General features: G+C 39.4%; 1 protein-coding gene and 1 long non-coding RNA gene across 5 annotated transcripts in view; one reads left to right on the forward strand and one right to left on the reverse strand.

Annotated features, from left to right (window-relative positions):
* WEE2 (WEE2 oocyte meiosis inhibiting kinase) overlaps positions 1-18,774 on the forward strand; it is a 22,403-nt gene continuing 3,629 nt past the window's right edge. The window contains exons 1-10 of the mRNA XM_031012853.3: positions 1-342; positions 5,377-5,573; positions 7,391-7,436; positions 10,218-10,390; positions 12,055-12,176; positions 14,256-14,402; positions 15,070-15,177; positions 15,318-15,403; positions 16,154-16,324; positions 18,433-18,575. Coding sequence (XP_030868713.2) covers positions 1-342; positions 5,377-5,573; positions 7,391-7,436; positions 10,218-10,390; positions 12,055-12,176; positions 14,256-14,402; positions 15,070-15,177; positions 15,318-15,403; positions 16,154-16,324; positions 18,433-18,575 — 1,535 coding nt within the window. The remainder of the gene's footprint in view (positions 343-5,376; positions 5,574-7,390; positions 7,437-10,217; positions 10,391-12,054; positions 12,177-14,255; positions 14,403-15,069; positions 15,178-15,317; positions 15,404-16,153; positions 16,325-18,432; positions 18,576-18,774) is intronic.
* The window catches only part of LOC115935282 (uncharacterized), a 24,314-nt gene continuing 10,439 nt past the window's right edge, over positions 4,900-18,774 (reverse strand). The window contains exons 3-6 of one of the 4 annotated variants that reach the window (XR_004070943.3): positions 15,045-15,153; positions 13,908-13,997; positions 5,732-5,791; positions 4,900-5,519 (exon numbers count right to left, since the gene is read on the reverse strand). This is a non-coding gene — a long non-coding RNA (uncharacterized lncRNA). Of the gene's footprint in view, positions 5,543-5,731; positions 5,792-13,907; positions 13,998-15,044; positions 15,154-18,774 lie in introns of all 4 variants that reach the window. The other 3 variants (XR_004070942.3, XR_010134779.1, XR_010134778.1) reach the window with 3 other exon arrangements.

Genomic DNA, 18,774 nt, shown 5'->3' on the forward strand with positions numbered 1-18,774 from the left:
ATGGATGACAAAGATATTGACAAAGAACTAAGGCAGAAATTAAACTTTTCCTATTGTGAGGAGACTGAGATTGAAGGGCAGAAGAAAGTAGAAGAAAGCAGGGAGGCTTCGAGCCAAACCCCAGAGAAGGGTGAAGTGCAGGATTCAGAGGCAAAGGGTACACCACCTTGGACTCCCCTTAGCAACGTGCATGAGCTCGACACATCTTCGGAAAAAGACAAAGAAAGTCCAGATCAGATTTTGAGGACTCCAGTGTCACACCCTCTCAAATGTCCTGAGACACCAGCCCAACCAGACAGCAGGAGCAAGCTGCTGCCCAGTGACAGCCCCTCTACTCCCAAAGTAAGTAAGGGGTGGGGGAAAAAGAGACGCAGGTCGCCAAGCTCTGCTTTCCTGTAGTTTAGCTGATAGAGTGGATTCATGTGTGTATGACAGTCACCTCCAGGCTGTGTATATCCTCAATTACACATTTATTGATGAAAATGAAGAAATTAAAATTACCAGAAAATGGACAGAATTAAATGGTTTGCCAGTTGTCTTCTCAAAACCACTGGTGCCAGTAACTGTTGGCTATTGGCCACAAACAAATCTTGGGTAGAAAAAAGTTCCTGGTTAAAGAATATTGGAACTGGAAGGAATATTGAGATTTAGAGCTCCAGCTGTGCAGTTTACATATGAGAAAATGAAGGGCCCAAGACAGAAACTGTCTCATAGCTCAGCCAATGTTACAGACAGGACTAGAAACCTGATCTTTTTGGCCTAGTCTATTGTTCTTTCCATTACGCCAACTGGCTCTATTTTTGTGTGATTATTTACTAATACTTTCTAATATAAGAACGTCCACACTCACTGTTTGAACATAGTCATATCTCTTTGCTGCTGCTCCTCCCAGAAACAACTCCTCTCCCCTCCTTGGTCTAATAGAAGAACCTCCAGGTTCTTCTAGTATATGTCAGCAAAGAGGAAACTTGTTGATACTTCTTCATAAGCTGAGGATGGCAAATAAGCAAGAGTCCCTAGTAGCATATTCCTTTATTCTTGTTGTGATTGGTGTCCTGTTGCATCGTTCATGTTATTAAAGCCATAGTTGGGGCAGGGTTGCCTCTAATCAACTCTGGTGCCATGGTGTGTGAGTCCTAGGATTGGTATTAGCTCGGCTTCCTGCTGGTTCAGCTTGAGGCACTTAAGATCATCATAATAACATCTGTGATCCTGACTGCGACACAGTTGCTATCAGCGGGTCTCTTTAGTACCTGCTGGGGGTGGGTACCATGTATACCAGGAAATTCTAAGCTGCTTGTTTGAATTGTAGAAAAACTAATATGCTCCGATGTCTATCTCTGGGGTTTTCAATGGTCACAGCACCAGCCAATTAATCACCCATTTATTCTTTGAGAATTCCCTGTAGGTAAGGAGCATATAATACGGTCTCTGCCCTCAAAGAGCTTACAGTCTAGCAGAGAGAGAGCAGTTATGCCAAAAGGCACTATGTGATAAGTGTGGTCAGAACCCGCTGGACAGATTCTCAGTGTGGTGATCAGGAAAGAAAGAAAGGTATAGGAAGGGCAATGAAAGTTGGTCCAGTTTTGATATATGGGGGAGAATGGGCTGAGAGAATGTGGCTTTGAGTAAGAGTACACAGAGAAGAAAACATGACATTCATTTGATCATTCACAGCTTAACTGAACACCTTGATGTGTTAGCAGACCCTCTGCTGGCAAAACCCATTCACTGCCTTCAAAAAGAGCCCACAAAATGAATAAAGATTAAACAAATGAAACAATAAAGTTCAAAACATGTGTACTAGAGGAATGGTTGAGCATGATGAGAAGGAATTAGGAATTAAATCTCTATCAGGGAAGACTTTCCAAAGAAAGTAATGTTTGAGAGATGTCTTATAGGATATTTGGAGTTAGCCAGGCAAAGAGGGGAATAGGAATTCTAGGCAAAGGGAAAAGCATCCACCAAGTTATGGAGGGGAAGGAGCTGCTACACTTGGAAAACAGCATGTTATTCAGTGTGACAGGGGCCTGTATGTGAGAGAGTGCAAGAGATGAGGCCAGTGTAGGTGGGGAGAAGCTAGATCAAGATTTTAATCCTGAGAGTGTTGAGAGAGCCATTACCATGGTTTTGAGTAGAGGGATTTTTTTGGAAAAATCATGACCTTTGTATGTATGGTGGGATGGAGCATGAGAGAGCCTGGAGGTAGAGCAGTATTCAGAATAGCCCTGTTGAACAAAGAAGAGCCTGGACTAGGACAGTGAAAAATTAAGAGATGACTTGATGGAGAGGTTGAGGGAAAATGAAAACAACCTGATGACTGACGTTTCTTGCTTGGTTCAGTAGACAGAATCAAGACAGATGACGCTAAGGGATATATGGGTTTGGAGAAAAGCAGAGATGTGGTATAAAAAGTTGGATAACTGGGTATGGGGCACAAGAAAACAATGAAAATTGGAAATCCGTATTTGGATATCTACAGCATTTAGGAAGTAGTTGAGGCCATGGGTGGAGATAAGATCACATAGCCTGAGTGCCAGAGTAAGGAGAGAAGTGGCCCAGTTAGAAATCTTGGATAATGCATTTAAGGGAGAGGCAGAGAATAGAGCTTGGGAGCAAAACTGAAATGCAACTGGGAAAGTACATACTTTATGAAAACATAGTTAGAGGAAAGAGGCTTGACGGCTGATCATTGTTATGCAGAAGACAAAGCTGCATGGGAAAGGAGGATTGGCTTAGTCAGTCTTGTCCAAGGGATGGAACCAAAAATCATGTGAAATTCAGTTCACTGTAAGGACTTCCTGACAGAATCATCTAGAGATAGAAGAGCATGCTTAGGAGGTGTAAGCTCCCCGTGGCTAAAAGCATAGAACACTCATTGATGACCACTTGGTAGGAATACTGCAGAAGGGATTTGTTAGTCTGTTCGCCTTGCTACAAAGGAATACCTGAGACTGGGTAAATTATAAAGAAAAGAGGTTTATTTGGCTTACAGTTCTGCAGGCTGTACAGTAAGCATATTGCCTGTATCTGCTTCTGGTGAGGGCCTCAGGAAGTTGACAGTCATGGCAGAAGGTGGACAGAAACAAGGCAGCTTGTTACATGGTGAGAGAAAAAGTGAGACAGTGGAAGCAAGACAGGAAGGAAGTGTCAGGCTCATTTTAAACAACCAGATCTGGTGTGAACTAACAAAGTGAGAACTGGTTCATTACCATGAGGATGGCACCAAGGAATCTACCTCTATAATCCAAATGCCACCCACCAGGCCCTACCTCCAGCACTGGGGATTATATTTCAACATGATATCCAAATGATACCAGGATTCAAGCATCAGGGGACTCATCATATTGACTGGGCCTTTAAAACATCCAAACATCCCAATAATATCAGGATTCAAGCATCAAGGGACTAATCATGTTGACTAGGCTTTTAAAATCCTTCTCTGTCCCAAGATACTATGTTTGTGTTTTTGTGAGAGGTTGCCTTCCCTTCTCACCATCTTCATAAGTCAGGTAGCTATCCCCCAAATTTCCCTTATCTCCCTCAATCATCTGTGCTAGAGCTATTCCTTATGGAATTATTTGCCCTCTCTGGAACACATTTATACTCTCAACCTGTGTCATCTTTCAATAAATTTTCAAATTCCTCTGCTTCCAAGCAGAAGTTCTTTTCATATGTCTTATCTCAAACTATGTTATTTGAGATTTTGAAAGGATTACTCATAATTCTATTATTCCAGCAATAACGACTATATTAACATAATATTCTTCCCTACATCATAAGTGGCGCTCACAAATTCTCTTGGCCCTCATATTTCCTGACTAGAAATTCTAATATTATCTTCCCTGATATGAATAATTTTTATCTGAATATTTTCTAGGCCCCTTATACTTTCTTTGAGATGTGACAACTAGAACTATGTGCTGCATTCCAGGTGTGGCTACCCACTGTTTCATATGTAATAGATGTGTTTTACTTTCCATATGATAATCAGCATTACAAAAAACGAATTCTCAGAATGACTTACTACAAAATGCTAGGTTCATTTTGCAAATCACATTGATAACTGAGAAATATCATTATAGTTTCACTTATTTTGAACCAATCCTCAGTCTTCATGATAAACACGCAGGAAAGCTGTGAGTCTGTCGGCGAGGGCTTGTCTGCCTCCTGGATTCTTCAAGCAGCCCTATGAACTCCAAGATAGGAGAAACACTTGACTCTGGCAATGATGTCATTTTTCTTCACTTAAAAAAAAGGCTAGGTTACTGTGTAAATTCTATAGCTTCCTTCATTCCTGCTTATCCAATCATTTATTTAGTATTTACAATAGATCCAATATTCATTTTTGGTAGACTCACATTCTTTAATGAATCATGCCATTTGGCTTCTGCTTCTACACTAAAATATCATGGGCAGAGATGATCAGAACTGTAGAAGTCTTTTAGAAAGAGCCTCACAGTGCAATGCTTATACTGTGGCCCCTGTGTGTGCTGCCATACTCCTGAAGATCCATAACACAGCTACTCCTCTGGCCCCTGACATCAGGTCAGCATTCTGCCTTGGAATTCTTTGGCTTTTCCCTTTGCCCTTTGGTTTCATTCTGGTTAGGTTTAGGCTGATGTTCTCTTCTTGTATGCCACTTGGAATGGTAAGTCCTGCATATTTACCTATTTGTTGGTAGCTGGTTGTAGCCACTGCAAAGATCTGAATCTTAAGGGCTTAGAGTACTAATTTTCAATCTCATTACCGCACTTCATGAAGCACTTCTCAGTTAGTGCTTTATTTTAAGTGAAATTAAAAACTTTTTTCATGTTTAAATAGTCTATGAAATCTTTTCCTTACAAGGTGATTATTTCTGAAACACTGATAAACTGCTGAATAATGAACTATATATTCCTTAAGATTTAGAATTCACTTCTGTACCACTTGGCGTCTAACCCAGCATCTGCTACATAGTAGGCACCAAACAAATATTTGGATGAATAATTGAGGGGAAGTTAAAGCATAAGCTCTGAGAATGTAGAGTCATTTTTATTTGTCTAAACTTAATGTCCATGTCTTTAAAAACTGGAGATAGGACTACAACTGGTTTTCATAGCTAGCTAACAGAATTGCCCAGGGGAAGGGGTTGGAGCTTGGCTAAAGTACAGATTCCTATGTTGACTTCATGAATCAGAATATCTAGAGGTAGAGACTGGGATTCTATAGTTTTCATAAGAGGAGCAGTTACAATGCAACCAGTTCACATGGAACCAGATAATCTCTAAGGCCCCTTCAGCAAAAGCATTCTTAGATTCAAATATTAACTAGCTAACTGATAAGGAATGTCTTTACTAATGCTATTATGACTTGCCTTTTGTCATCCTCATTCAGACCATGCTGAGCCGGTTGGTGATTTCTCCAACAGGGAAGCTTCCTTCCAGAGGCCCTAAGCATTTGAAGCTCACACCTGCTCCCCTCAAGGATGAGATGACCTCATTGGCTCTGGTCAATATTAATCCCTTCACTCCAGAGTCCTATAAAAAATTATTTCTTCAATCTGGTGGCAAGAGGAAAATGCGAGGAGATCTGTAAGTGCTCTATTACTTATGACTTTTGAGAACTGACCCTACTACAGTCAAGCAGTAAGAAGTGAGTGTTAAAGTAAGATTAGGAACGAGAACTCTATTTGAATGAAATGTATATGCTTACATATTCTCCCCTCCCTAGATATCAATGCTGGTTTTACCTGCTTTATCACAGAGATTCCAACATCTTTCCATTCTGATATGTACTGTAGATGCTTTCTCTATAAAAGGATAAGACAGAATAAGCAATAGATCTCTGGCTTCTATTAGGAAGTTGAGTGGGCTATGGAATTGCATTCAAGGGGTCCCCTCTGGTTAATATGAGGCTGGCAGTTGGGGAACGTGTAGCTCAAACTTCAAAGAGTACGTTGCTGCTTTGAGTCTTGTGTGACTAGTGATGAAAGCTATAGAGCAAGGATTTGAACTTCTTTGCGGGTGATGGAAGATTGGCTGAAGCAAAAAAGCATTGCTTTCAGAGCTGCTAAAGAATAGAAAGCCAAACTGCACTATTCCATAAAGGGCCCTGAATGACAGAAATCATCCAAATAAGAATTGTGCATATTACTCAGGAACATTACTATGTCTCTCCAAGGCTTTTTTATAGAATGGAATCGCTTCCAAAGTGGGGTAGTCATTTATGTTCATATGTACTCAGCAAAATAAATGGACAGCTAACAATGTAAACTTTGCAGAGCATTTAATGTGCTATGTCAAGTTGTTTCTTTGGAGTCAATGAGTATGTGTTAATCAGTCTTTGACCAGAATAGGTTCTCTCAACACTATCTCCTTCTTACTTAAATAAACAGGACTTCAGCACAAGTCCACCCACCTACTTTGGCTACCAAGAATTCGATTGGTTTTAGTTCTTTAGGAGTCTCTGTAAATCATTATACTCTCACCGAAGCCAGCAACAAAGACAGCTAATTTGAAATCCTGACACTTTTGTAGCGTCATTTGGTGCTTCTAAGAGAGTATTTTTCCTTATTTTTATAATTTATAAACACTTCATAAAGTATTACAATGTGGTACTAAATCACAAATACCAAGCATTGATTTATTTCCATGAATGTAGTGCCTTCCATTTGCCATTTCTACCTTGTGTTTCTCCAAAAGAAAAATCTATAGCTAGTTGAAATCTTGCTTAAGGATCCAGAATACAAGTATGCATGGCAAAGAGGATGTCTGCTGGTCACTTAGCTTATCGAAGAGTAACTGAAAATATCTCATCCCGGGTTAGAGCAGATTCTGCCCTACTTGCAGTCTACCTGTGAACCGATTACAAAGCCAGATTCTGGGGGAGGGGTGGGTGTTGGAAGGAGAGTGTGGTGTGGCAGTGAGGAGCAAATGCTTTGGTGTCAGACCTGGCTCCAAATCGCAGTTCTGCCACTTGCTAATTGTTTGATCTAGAGTTATTTAACCTCTCTCTGTCTTGGTTTCCTAGTTTGGGGATAATGATACCCATTTAACAGTTGCACATATGTTCTGTGCTCTCTTGCTCCAGCACGTGGTGTTTTACCTGCTGAAAACCTCACTGTTTTCCCTTAGCTAGTTCCTACTCATTCCCAGAATCTTGGCTTATATATTCTCTCTTCTGGGAAAGCTTTTCACTCTTGAAATAATTGAGTGCTGTCCATGGTATCCTTGTTATCTTATCCAGTTCTAGGTTCTTGTATTGAAATTTCCTGGTTATCCCTGCCTCCACATATAAACCGAAGAGAAATGAATTGTCTTACTTACTCTTACATTCCTAGAACATAGCATAGTTCAGCCTCAATAAATATTAATTATATATTGATAAACTTTTTTTTTTCTTTTTTAAGTGAGGAAGCTGGTCCAGAGGAAGGCAAGGGAGGGCTGCCTGCCAAGGTAAGCGTAGTTCTTTCTCCCAGCTGCCATAATATAGGCAGTTTATCCTATTCTTTCTCTTCTTCCCCTCCCCTTCCCCCTCTCTCTCCTCCCTCCTCCCTTCTTCCCTACCCTCCCTTTTCTCCTTCCTCACCCTCCCCTCCTCTCCTTCACCCTGCACCCTCCCTCCCCTTCTTCTACCCTCTCCTTCTGCCCTTCTTCTTCTGCCCTCTCTTCCCCATCTCCCCTCCTCCCCTCCTTTCTCCTACTCTCCTTCTCTCCTCCCCTCCCCATCTCACCCCATCTCACACACTAGCTTTGTAAATGTGCTTTGCAGCTGAATTTATCTGGACCCTAGTCAGGGTCTGTGTTCTCAGCTAGTTGTAACTTTGCCAGGCAGTGTCTGATATGTATATGCTGAATTATTACTTTAGAGTATTTTAAAATTAAATATTTCTGCTACTATCTTTAATCTGGAGAAAAACTCCACACTCATGGGGTAGAGAAGTGAAGGGAAAATTAAGATATTTTTGGTCTCAAAATAGAAAAAGATAATGGAAAAAAGTGGCATAGAGCCAGAGATTTATATGTAAAATTTTAGCTCTTAAATGTATCAATATTTGATTTTATAATGTTCACAATCTTTGATCCATCCCTCATTTGATAATCTAACCTAAGAAAATAATACTGTAACCATTATCCTTAGAGATGTTTATTGTAACAGCAAAAAAGGGGGGATACCAAATGCCTGATAATAGAAAAACAGCTAAGCTAATTACAGTTTTAAGTCCGTGAAATATTAAATTGCCATTAAGCTGTTTATAGCACCTTGAAAACATGCGTATGTTTAATGTTTAGTGTGCAAAAGACTCAAAATTTTATACGCTGAATGACCATAACTATCTATTGCACATTAATCACAGGGAGAATGAAATGGAGCTATAACCACTGCTATTTCAACATTTTTGAATGGTGGAAACTTAATATTTATTTTTCCTTTAAATTTTTTAAGTTTTCTGAAGCAAGTTTTATTTGCGTAAATAAATATATTAATATGTTAATATTAAAAGAAGGCCACTGGCACAGGCGTTCCTTCATATGCAAATGTTTCTGACTTATGCCTCCATTATTTTACTGTTGGATTTTATTCCTCACTTATTTTATAATTTATCTCTTGATTTCAGATAGAAATTCTAATATTTATTGAACATTAAATAAGTGCAAAGCATTGTATTTAGTTAGACCCTTTAAGGAAAAACATCTGCCCAAACAGGAGTTAAAACCTTTGAAATTTCAAAACAATCTATATGTAAATTAGAAGCTATGAGATATATGTATTTGTGTATATGTGTATGTACATATGTGCAATGTGAATATACATATGCGTGTATATATTTAAAATCTAGAAGAGGTTAGTAAATACTTCTATGAAATAGGGCTTGGGTAGGAAGAGATTGTATATTAAGATAATTTTAGGCTAAGGAAGTAAATAACTTTTAATGCTATCAAGGCAGGAGAACAGAGTTCATGTGTAAGACGGGTATGGTGGGTGGGGAGTGGTCAGGGATAGATGCAGATGGTATACTGGCTTCATTGGTATCTAGGGGGAGGGTAGTCAAGTAGTGAGTGTGCAGTTGGTAGAAGGTCTTGAGGCTTTCTTATCAAGAGTTTGAATTTCTCATGGGAAACAATTAGGCATCTCTGATTCTATGGTATCATTTTGCAAAAATAACTCTTACTATTAGAAGAGTTGAAGAGAGGGCTGGTAGCTATAGCAAATCCAGACAAGAAGGGAACAGAGTTTAAGACTGGCTAAGGGTAATGAAAATTAAGAGATCTTGCTGATGAAAGTGACTAGAATTAGATGTTGAAAATGAGGAAGTAGTAAAACCCAAGATTTTTCAAACTCATAAAGTTGGAGAAAAATTCTTCAGGATTGGGGCACTGAGAAAAGATGACTTTGGGAGATAAATCAGCTTGGATTTAGATTCATATAAATTTATGGAGATTTTTGGTCATAATAGTTTAATGATAATTTACTATGTACTTGACACTATCCTAAGATATGTTACTTATAATATATGTAATACTGTGTATTCTCATGCAATATTTGAAAGAACCCTGAAGAGTAGTTGCCATGATCTTCATCCTACAGATAAGAAAACTGAAAGGAGTTCAGATTGGCCTAGGGTTATTAACTACCTGGGCAATGAGTGATGTTGCTAGTTGGCCAGTAGCAGGAGTGGTTGCTAGACCTGAGCACATAGTCTGAACTAACCAAAATTGTCAAAGTTTGACAATTTTGACAAAATCATTTCTCCAGGTTGGTATTTTTGGGAAAAGAAGCAGAAAACAAGTATGCTTATTCAGCTTGAGATGGAAACATTAGCATTCAGACTTCGAGACACATAAAGAAGGGGGGTCTTTCATTTCTTTTAATTTGCTCCCCCCAGGTCCCAGCTATTCTTTGAACTAAGGAAAGTAGCTCTGGCTGTGAGAAGTTGTGTCCCCTTAGGAACACGTAGAAAAGAACAGTATGCCCAGATAGAGAAAAGAGTATTGAAAAATAAGTGAGAATTGTCAGTATAGGGTTGTACAGAAGGTTACAAAGAAAACAAAGAAGATAGTCAGCAATTGGGGAGATTCTTGCTACCATGAATATTGACCCAAGTAGAATTCATTGCAGTCACCTCTAAAGTCTTTTTGAAAACTTGGAGCAACTTAGGACTGTAATACTGTTTAATTTTATTGCTTACAACATGGTAGAATTACTCTAATTTCCTTTTTATTAAAATACTTTAGAGATGTGTTTTACGAGAAACCAACATGGCTTCCCGCTATGAAAAAGAATTCTTGGAGGTCGAAAAAATTGGGGTTGGCGAATTTGGTACAGTCTACAAGTGCATTAAGAGGCTGGATGGATGTGTTTATGCAATAAAGCGCTCTATGAAAACTTTTGCAGAATTATCAAATGAGTGAGTACCTTTGAAATGCACTAAAAGTATAAACTTAGATTTGGAGAGTTGTTTCTTGTCAAATTATTTTAAATTAAAGCACCGATGTCATTAAAAATCATTTGTGTTTTAAAATCACCCCACATTATATGTTGTCTCATATTCATAACCTTTCTGAGTTTTCCAGCTCAGAGATGTTACTTCCTAAAATATAACACGATCATTTTAGATCATGATGTGTTTTTGTTTGTTTGTTTGTTTTCTGTCACCAGGCTAGAGTGCAGTGGTGCGATCTTGGCTCACTGCAATCTCCACCTCCTGGGTTCAAGTGATTCTCCTGCTTCAGCCTCCTGAGTAGCTGGGACTACAGGCGCGCACCACTACACCTGGCTAATTTTTGTATTTTTAGTAGAGACAGGGTTTCACCATGTTGGCCAGGATGGTCTCGATCTCTTGACCTTGTGATCTGCCTGCCTTGGCCTCCCAAAGTGCTGGGATTACAGGCGTGAGCCACTGCACCTGGCCAATCATGATGTGGTGTTTTGTTTTGTTGTGGCTTTTACTTTCTACTGCTGGTCTTTCTGACTTTTTAAAAAATGAATAGATTTGTGGAATTGTCCTCTGGTGTCTGTTTCATTTATCAGAAATATTACCAAATAGAAAGTTATTATAAAGTCACTGGTTTATCTTTACTTTACGTTAACAATGAATTCAATAGTAAAGTTTCAGAGACTACATGCAAGGGAAAATAAAAGTTTGTTTGATTCCCAGAACTGTTCAAAAGTTCTTCCTTAATCACAAGGAAAACACATATTTTCAGATCAGCCAAGGCTTTTTATGAACTGTGAGGATATACTTAACATGCAGAATCTAGAATTACAGGTTTTAGAATTCCTCCTTTTTTTTTTTTTTTTTTTTTTTTGGAGATGGAATCTAGCTTTGTTGCCCAGGCTGGAATGCAGTGGCACCATCTTGGCTCACTGCAACCTCCGCCTCCCAGGTTGAAGTGATTGTCCTGCCTTACCCTCCCAAGTAGCTGGGACTACAGGCATGTGCCACCACACCTGGCTAGTTCTTCATTTTTATACTGAGATTCATCAAGTACTCTATTTTGCTTAATTTGTGTTGGGATTTTCTATTCCATAAGGAATATCTCTCCCCAAGGCTATTCCTGTGAGTATATCATATTGGCTGAGGCTAACATTCACTCTAATGACTGCCTAGCCTTTATAGAGATGAATCAAAGGCCCATTGCAATATCCACAATCTGGTGTACAGTGGCCTTCTCATTAAGCCCATTAAAATGTTTTGATTGTGATAGGATGAAATGAAGACTTGACACACATCTGCCATTGAGGCATAACCACTTAAAGCTCCTCTTTACATATGCCATGTTAAAATAAAAAAAAAAACAATGGACTTTGGCACCAGGCTGACCAAGGTTCTGCTCTTAAGTCTACTATTACCAGTTTGACTTTGGGCCACTTACTTTCAACAGCCTTCATCGTTTCCACTGTATATTACCAAATGATTATTGAGATTCAATTAGATAAAATAGTAAGCAAGCAGTGAGCTCTCAATAAATATTCTGCCATTGCTAGTAAAGCCTCATATTTTTAAGAAACATTTTTGTGTGCATTATCTTGATTGATGTTTTTATTCCTCAATGCTTTTCTGTCTCATAGGAATTCGGCTTTGCATGAAGTTTATGCTCATGCGGTGCTTGGGCATCACCCCCATGTGGTACGTTACTATTCCTCATGGGCAGAAGATGACCACATGATCATTCAGAATGAATACTGCAATGGTAAGTAGTATATAGATGAGTATCTACGAAGAGGGAGATGAACTTTATAAGCCTTCAGAAATAAACTTTCCCTCCTCCTCATAGTTCATTCCACGGATAGCAGATATACCTAAAAAGTCTGTACTATATATTATAGTCTTGCTTGGAAGCACAGAGCTTCTCTTCCTCTTAAAGGGGTCCTTGACTTATTCTTTCTTTCCCTTCTGTTGTCAGGATAATCATTCAGTTCAGAAAATATTTATTCCATGCTAGACCTTGGGCAAGTGAAGATGAGTTAGATGTGCTCCCTCCCCTTAAGCAACATCCAGGCTGGTAGAGAAACCAGAGCTTTGGTGGCTGCAGCCCTCCTCCTTGTTGGTAGCACCTCATGACCTCACCTACACACTTTGTCTTGGAGTGACTTCATTTTTTTTTTCTTTGAGATGGAGTTTTGCTCTTGTTGCCTAGGCTGGAGTGCAATGGTGCGATCTCGGCTCACCGCAACCTCCACCTCCTGGGTTCAAGCAATTCTCCTGCCTCAGTCTCCCGAGTAGCTGGGATTACAGACACCTGCCACCATGCCTGGCTAATTTTTTGTATTTTTTTTAATAGAGGTGGGGTTTCCCCGTGTTGGTCATGCTGGTCTTGAACTCCCAACCTCAGGTGATCCACCTGCCTCGGCCTCCCAAAGTGCTGGGATTACAGGTGTGAGCCACTGCATCTAGCCGAGTGACTTCATTTTTAATAAGCTCCAAAACGCTCTCTTTCCTTACTTATTCTTTCTAATTAATAAGTCATATATAGTGTATAAATTCTAAGAATACTTGCAAAAAATAAAAAACTTTACTGTAGCCCTCCTTGTGTTTCCGAAACGAGCTAAATTTTTCTCCCTTCTGAACTTACATGTCATGCTAAAATAATTCTTTAAATTCAATTTTACACAGAATGCATTTAAATATTATTTCCCTCAAATTTCATGACTATCTCAGAGCTCAATGAGTGGAGCTATGGTTTTTGTAACTGCCAGTTAGAGCTGGGTCTCTATAATTTGAAGAACCTGCCAATGAACACTAATTAATAGTGTTCAGAGGCCGGGCGCAATGGCTCATGCCTGTAATCCCAGCACTTTGGGAGGCCGAGTCGGGCGGATCACGAGGTCAGGAGTTTGAGACCAGCCTGGCCAAATATAGTGAAACCCCGTCTCTACTAAAAATACAAAAATTAGCCAGGTGTGGTGGCATGCACTTTTAATCCCAGCTACTGGGGATGCTGAGGCAGGAGAATTGCTTGAACCCGGGAGGCGGAGGTTGCAGCGAACCGAGACCATGCCATTGTACTCCAGCCTGGGTGACAGAGTGAGACTCCATCTCAAAAAAAAAAGAAAAAGTGTTCAGAAGCATTCTAATACCTTAGAATCAAGATCAGATAGCGATATGAATCCAGGCCTTTTATTTAATTGATAACAATAAATCGAGTACAGTTGATGTACAAATACTGTGGCTCAAATAAGATTTAGGTGTATATGCAGCTTTTATATTCTCCTTGGGTTGGCAGTCATTAAATATTTTATGATCTCTTTCTAATGAAATTAGACTTAGACTCAATTAATTAAAATTACTGATGGCCTATAACTACTAGCCTGACACTGACATGGAGCTAATCATTGACACCAATAGTAGCTATATGACTATGCCTGATTGATCTTCTAGTTAATAATTAGGTAAAACTTTAAAAATGTTAGCTGGTACATACTTGAATCAATGGGGCCATATACTGGATACCTGAGATACTGGCATTTTCTTTTCCTCTTTGAAAGCCCTGTAATTCTCCTCTCCAACATGTCTGTGGTATAAATAGGGCAGATATTATGCTTTGCACTGACACCGAAGTAATCTATTTGTTGGACTGAAGCCATTCATGAGGAATGTATTGATCAGAGTACTATGCCATTTTATACAAGGCTTTTGGGCATTTGGGGCTTTGATATCTGCAGGAGGTCCTGGAACTAATCCCCTGAAGATATAGGAGGCCAGTTGTATTTACTATGCTTTCATCTATAAGACTCAAACTGTGGGGCTATTCTCTGTTGTTCTTTCCCAGGTGGGAGTTTGCAAGCTGCTATATCTGAAAACACTAAGTCTGGCAATCATTTTGAAGAGTCAAAACTCAAGGACATCCTTCTACAGATTTCCCTTGGCCTTAATTACATCCACAACTCTAGCATGGTACACCTGGACATCAAACCTAGTCAGTGTGATTCCCTTCTGCCACTTCTACTGTATTTTGTTCTTTCTATGCTATCATCAAAATCTACGTCTGTATGTCTATCAAGTGTCAAGGACAGTGTTTGCTGGCAGAACCCCTTTCTTCCATTTGTGTTCCTTAAAAAAAATCAGTTAAATAGTTTTATTCTCCCCTAGGCCCAACAGACATAGAAAAAAAGACTCTTACCCATATAGTAGTAAGGCCAAAAAAGTAAAATTAGGTATTTAATTTACTACAAAGGCAAGTGACAGCATATCAGCTACATTCTGATTGTGTTTATGACTAGGGCTATACTCATTCTAACTCTGCACTGATTAAGGAGAAATGAGTAACTGTCACTCATTAATGTGAAACCCAAGGACAAGTTCTTACTATTTTTTTATTTTGGGGACAATAGTACTCTGATACCAGTCCCATCAGAGAATGGAGAATATATGAGATCAGTTCAACTTAAATAGGTATTATCAATCACTAGCTGTTCAGAAGCGATGTGAGATTTCACACACACAAAAAAAAACCTTAGTAGTCTTTCTATGTCCACACAAAAGAAGAAAGGAGAGAAGCTGAATTGTCAAATACAGAAAAGAATCTTTGAGAGGAAAAAGCTTAGAAATCATTACTTACATCTATCCTGTCATTTTTTTTTCAGGTAATATATTCATTTGTCACAAGATGCAAAGTGAATCCTCTGGAGTCATAGAAGAAGTTGAAAATGAAGCTGATTGGTTTCTCTCTGCCAATGTGATGTATAAAATTGGTTAGTCTGCCTTATAGCCTTACCAGTTACCATTATCCTATAAAATTTATAGTGATGACTCAATTTATTCATTTTAAGAAAGACATGCTTTTAAAGCTCTTTCGTTCGATTTTATTCTTTTTTCCTTTTTCTTTTTTTAGGTGACCTGGGCCACGCAACATCAATAAACAAACCCAAAGTGGAAGAAGGAGATAGTCGCTTCCTGGCTAATGAGATTTTGCAAGAGGTATAGATTAGGGAAATGGAGGGTATTTTATAATCCGTTGAACCTTTGACTCTCAAATGGAGGATCTCAGTGCAAAAAATTAAAACTGTATATTTATCATTATAGTACCTCTCTTCCCATTCAGAATGGGGACCAAAGATAGGAGAGAAACTCTTCCAAAAAAGTGAGGAAAGCTGGCTCAATCAAGGATGAATCAGTATTCAGACTCTTCTTTCTAAATGTCCTTTACTGTTTCCCAATATTTCTTAGACTTCCTAACCTCATGGATTGCCTACTAAGAAGGAAGCCTTTTCCTCAAGCCCATATTGGTCCAATCAATCTATCATGCCATTATTCTTCTCATAGCACCACCAGTTTTGGTTATTGAAATGATGTTTAGTCATTGCCCATCTTCTCCAATGTCTGTTGAGTCAGGCCTAGGAAGGATATAACTTCTTCCTGGGTGATAATCAAGTAAAAATGAGTATTCCCTTCCTGTGATCAGCCAAGTTATATAGCAAGCCTTTCTGAGCCTGACAGCAAAATGGCAGTAAGTTTCTGCCTTGGACTCCTCAGGGCCCAGCGGTGTTAATCAGGTAGATTTATGTTCTCTCTTCTCTAGAAATCACTAACTACGGTGAATGTACCTTTGAGCATCGTGTCTGTTTAAACCTTATATGCACTCGAATGAACCTTTCCTACCAGTTGTATTTTAATCTAGACTCACCCTGCTTGGCATAGTAACTGGCCTTCCTGTCTTCTGTTTTGAAGGATTACCGGCACCTTCCCAAAGCAGACATATTTGCCTTGGGATTAACAATTGCAGTGGCTGCAGGAGCAGAGTCATTGCCCACCAATGGTGCTGCATGGCACCATATCCGCAAGGGTAACTTTCCGGACGTTCCTCAGGAGCTCTCAGAAAGCTTTTCCAGTCTGCTCAAGGTGATAGCTCTTACGAGATGAACAGAAGATGCAATATCTATTTTTTCAGTGTGATGGCAAGTAGTTGGGCAAAGAAAAATGGAGATGCTAGTAGTGTCACTAAAAGAAAAAGGAACGTGACTAGAAGTCCAGAAAAAATAAGGGGCGGGTCCAGGCATGGTGGCTCACACCTGTAATCTCAGCACTTTGGGAGGCCGAGGAGGGTGGACCACAAGGTCAGAAGATGAGACCATCCTGGCTAACACGGTGAAACCCCGTCTCTACTAAAAATACAAAAAATTAGCCGGGCATGGTGGCAGGCACCTGTAGTCCCAGCTACTTGGGTGGCTGAGGCAGGAGAATGTCTTGAACCCAGGAGACAGAGCTTGCAGTGAGCCAAGATTGCGCCACTGCACTCCAGCCTGGGCGACAGAGCGAGACTCCGTCTCAAAAAAAAAAAAAAAAAAAAAGCAGGCAGCGGAGGGGGCGTGGATCGAGAATTTCTTAAGGAAACTCAGAGGATATTGTAAAATCTTTTCATGCTTAGTTTAAAAATCCTGTTACAAACATTTTTTCATTTGTCCCTTCTAACAACGCTATAAGGTAGACAGGTGGCATCTTATCCTGCAGTTGAGGAAACCATGGCTCAGAGCAGCTCCTTGACACCTGTAGTCACAATGAATGACTGGCTAACTCCAAAATCAAATCTGGTCCTTTAGCTCCTACTTCAGGGTTTTAACTATTGTTAGTGATAACAGTGATAGTACTAAAAGAATGAATTTCTATTATATGTAAGAAGGTATAAGACTACTTTATTGATAATTGATAATACCAATTATTTGAGCTATTAGAAAAAAGGCATAATGTCAATTCAAAAATCTATGTTTTACTTGTTCTTAATGACATCTGAGTAGTGTGGGGACAAGAAAAGGAAGATACTATGTTGAAATAGAAACAAAAAGCTTATACTGTCAAGAAGCTTAATCATGTCAAGAAAAGTGTATATATGACTTTAAATCATGTCTTAAGGAACAGGATTGGCTAGGATTCCCAAAACAGCCTTAGAAATATCTATTTCCTTGGAGATTAGATTTTTTTATTTTTATTTTTATTTTTTATTTTTTGGGACAGGGTCTCATTCTGTTGCCTAGACTGGAGTGCAGTGGCACAATCATAGCTTACTGCAGCCTTGAACTCCTGGGCTCGAGCAATCCTCCTGCCTCAGCTTCCTGAGTAGCTGGACTGCAGGTGTGGGAGATTAGTTTCACAGTTTACCTGCAAACTTCAAATGTATTTACAAATCTGTCCTTCTTCCTGACTTCTTTTGCTTTCCTGAAAGGAGGCAAACTCTTCCTCCTTCCTTTTGTTCAGTCTAATCACCTATTTCCATGTGTAAACCACTTTTGCATTTAGTTGATATTTCAGTACCTAAATGCTGGCCCTGTACTAGATAAGACATGTATTAATTTTGTTAAATTCTAAAAATAGTTCAAGAAAGTGAATATAATTATCCCAAATTTCAGGTAAGGGAAATGGAACTTCAGCAAAGTTTATACAACAAATGGTGGAGTTGGCTCTGAATTTGGTCTGAATTTGGTTCAGTGTTTTCTTCATTATATGACAGTTTCAGTTGCTGTATATAAGTAGGTATTTTCTACTATATTCAAATCATGATAGGTTACATCATCTACCTTAAAATAAATGCTTCAGGAATACTGTCATGTTGGGTTATTAATACTAAGTGAAAAAGCAACATGATGCGGTAGAAAGTAAACTGGAGTAAGAGTTGGGCAAACTGGGTTTTGGTCTTGTCCATTCCAGTAATTTGGATAATTTTTATCGAGAGTCTTAGTTTTTTCTGCTTTAAAACTAAGGCAATAGACTAGTTAGCCAGCCAGCTCCAAAATATGATTAAAGACAAATCAAAGGTGTGGACAACTGGTGCTACCAGACATGGACAATCCTCCTGCCCCAGGTGGAGCTCAGTTTTCATTTCTTTCCTCTGCACAAAGCAGAAGCAATGTCTTACAAAATCCACCAGGAGAAGCTGGGTTGGAGTTGGCTTGAATGGGAAGATTTTTCCCAATAGTGAAGCTTCTGTTTCTTTCCTCTTGGTCCTATATCATCAGAACATGATCCAACCTGATGCCGAACAGAGACCTTCTGCAGCAGCTCTGGCCAGAAATACAGTTCTCCGGCCTTCCCTGGGAAAAACAGAAGAGCTCCAACAGCAGCTGAATTTGGAAAAGTTCAAGACTGCCACACTGGAAAGGTATATTTTTGGATGATAGGGGGTCAAGAAAGAATCTGAGCACTACTCACAATGGTATGACTAGTCTACTGTGTCTTCCCTGTGGATTCAAGTATAAATATATTCACCATTATAATACATAGGTCCCTGCCCACAAGGAAACTGGCAGCATGCGGCTCTTTGTAGCATCGGGCTGGGAGGCTCTGTGATTAGGTCGCTT

This window comes from Gorilla gorilla, chromosome 6 (assembly GCF_029281585.2).
Source record: "Gorilla gorilla gorilla isolate KB3781 chromosome 6, NHGRI_mGorGor1-v2.1_pri, whole genome shotgun sequence".
In the NCBI taxonomy this organism is placed as follows: Eukaryota; Metazoa; Chordata; class Mammalia; order Primates; family Hominidae; genus Gorilla; species Gorilla gorilla.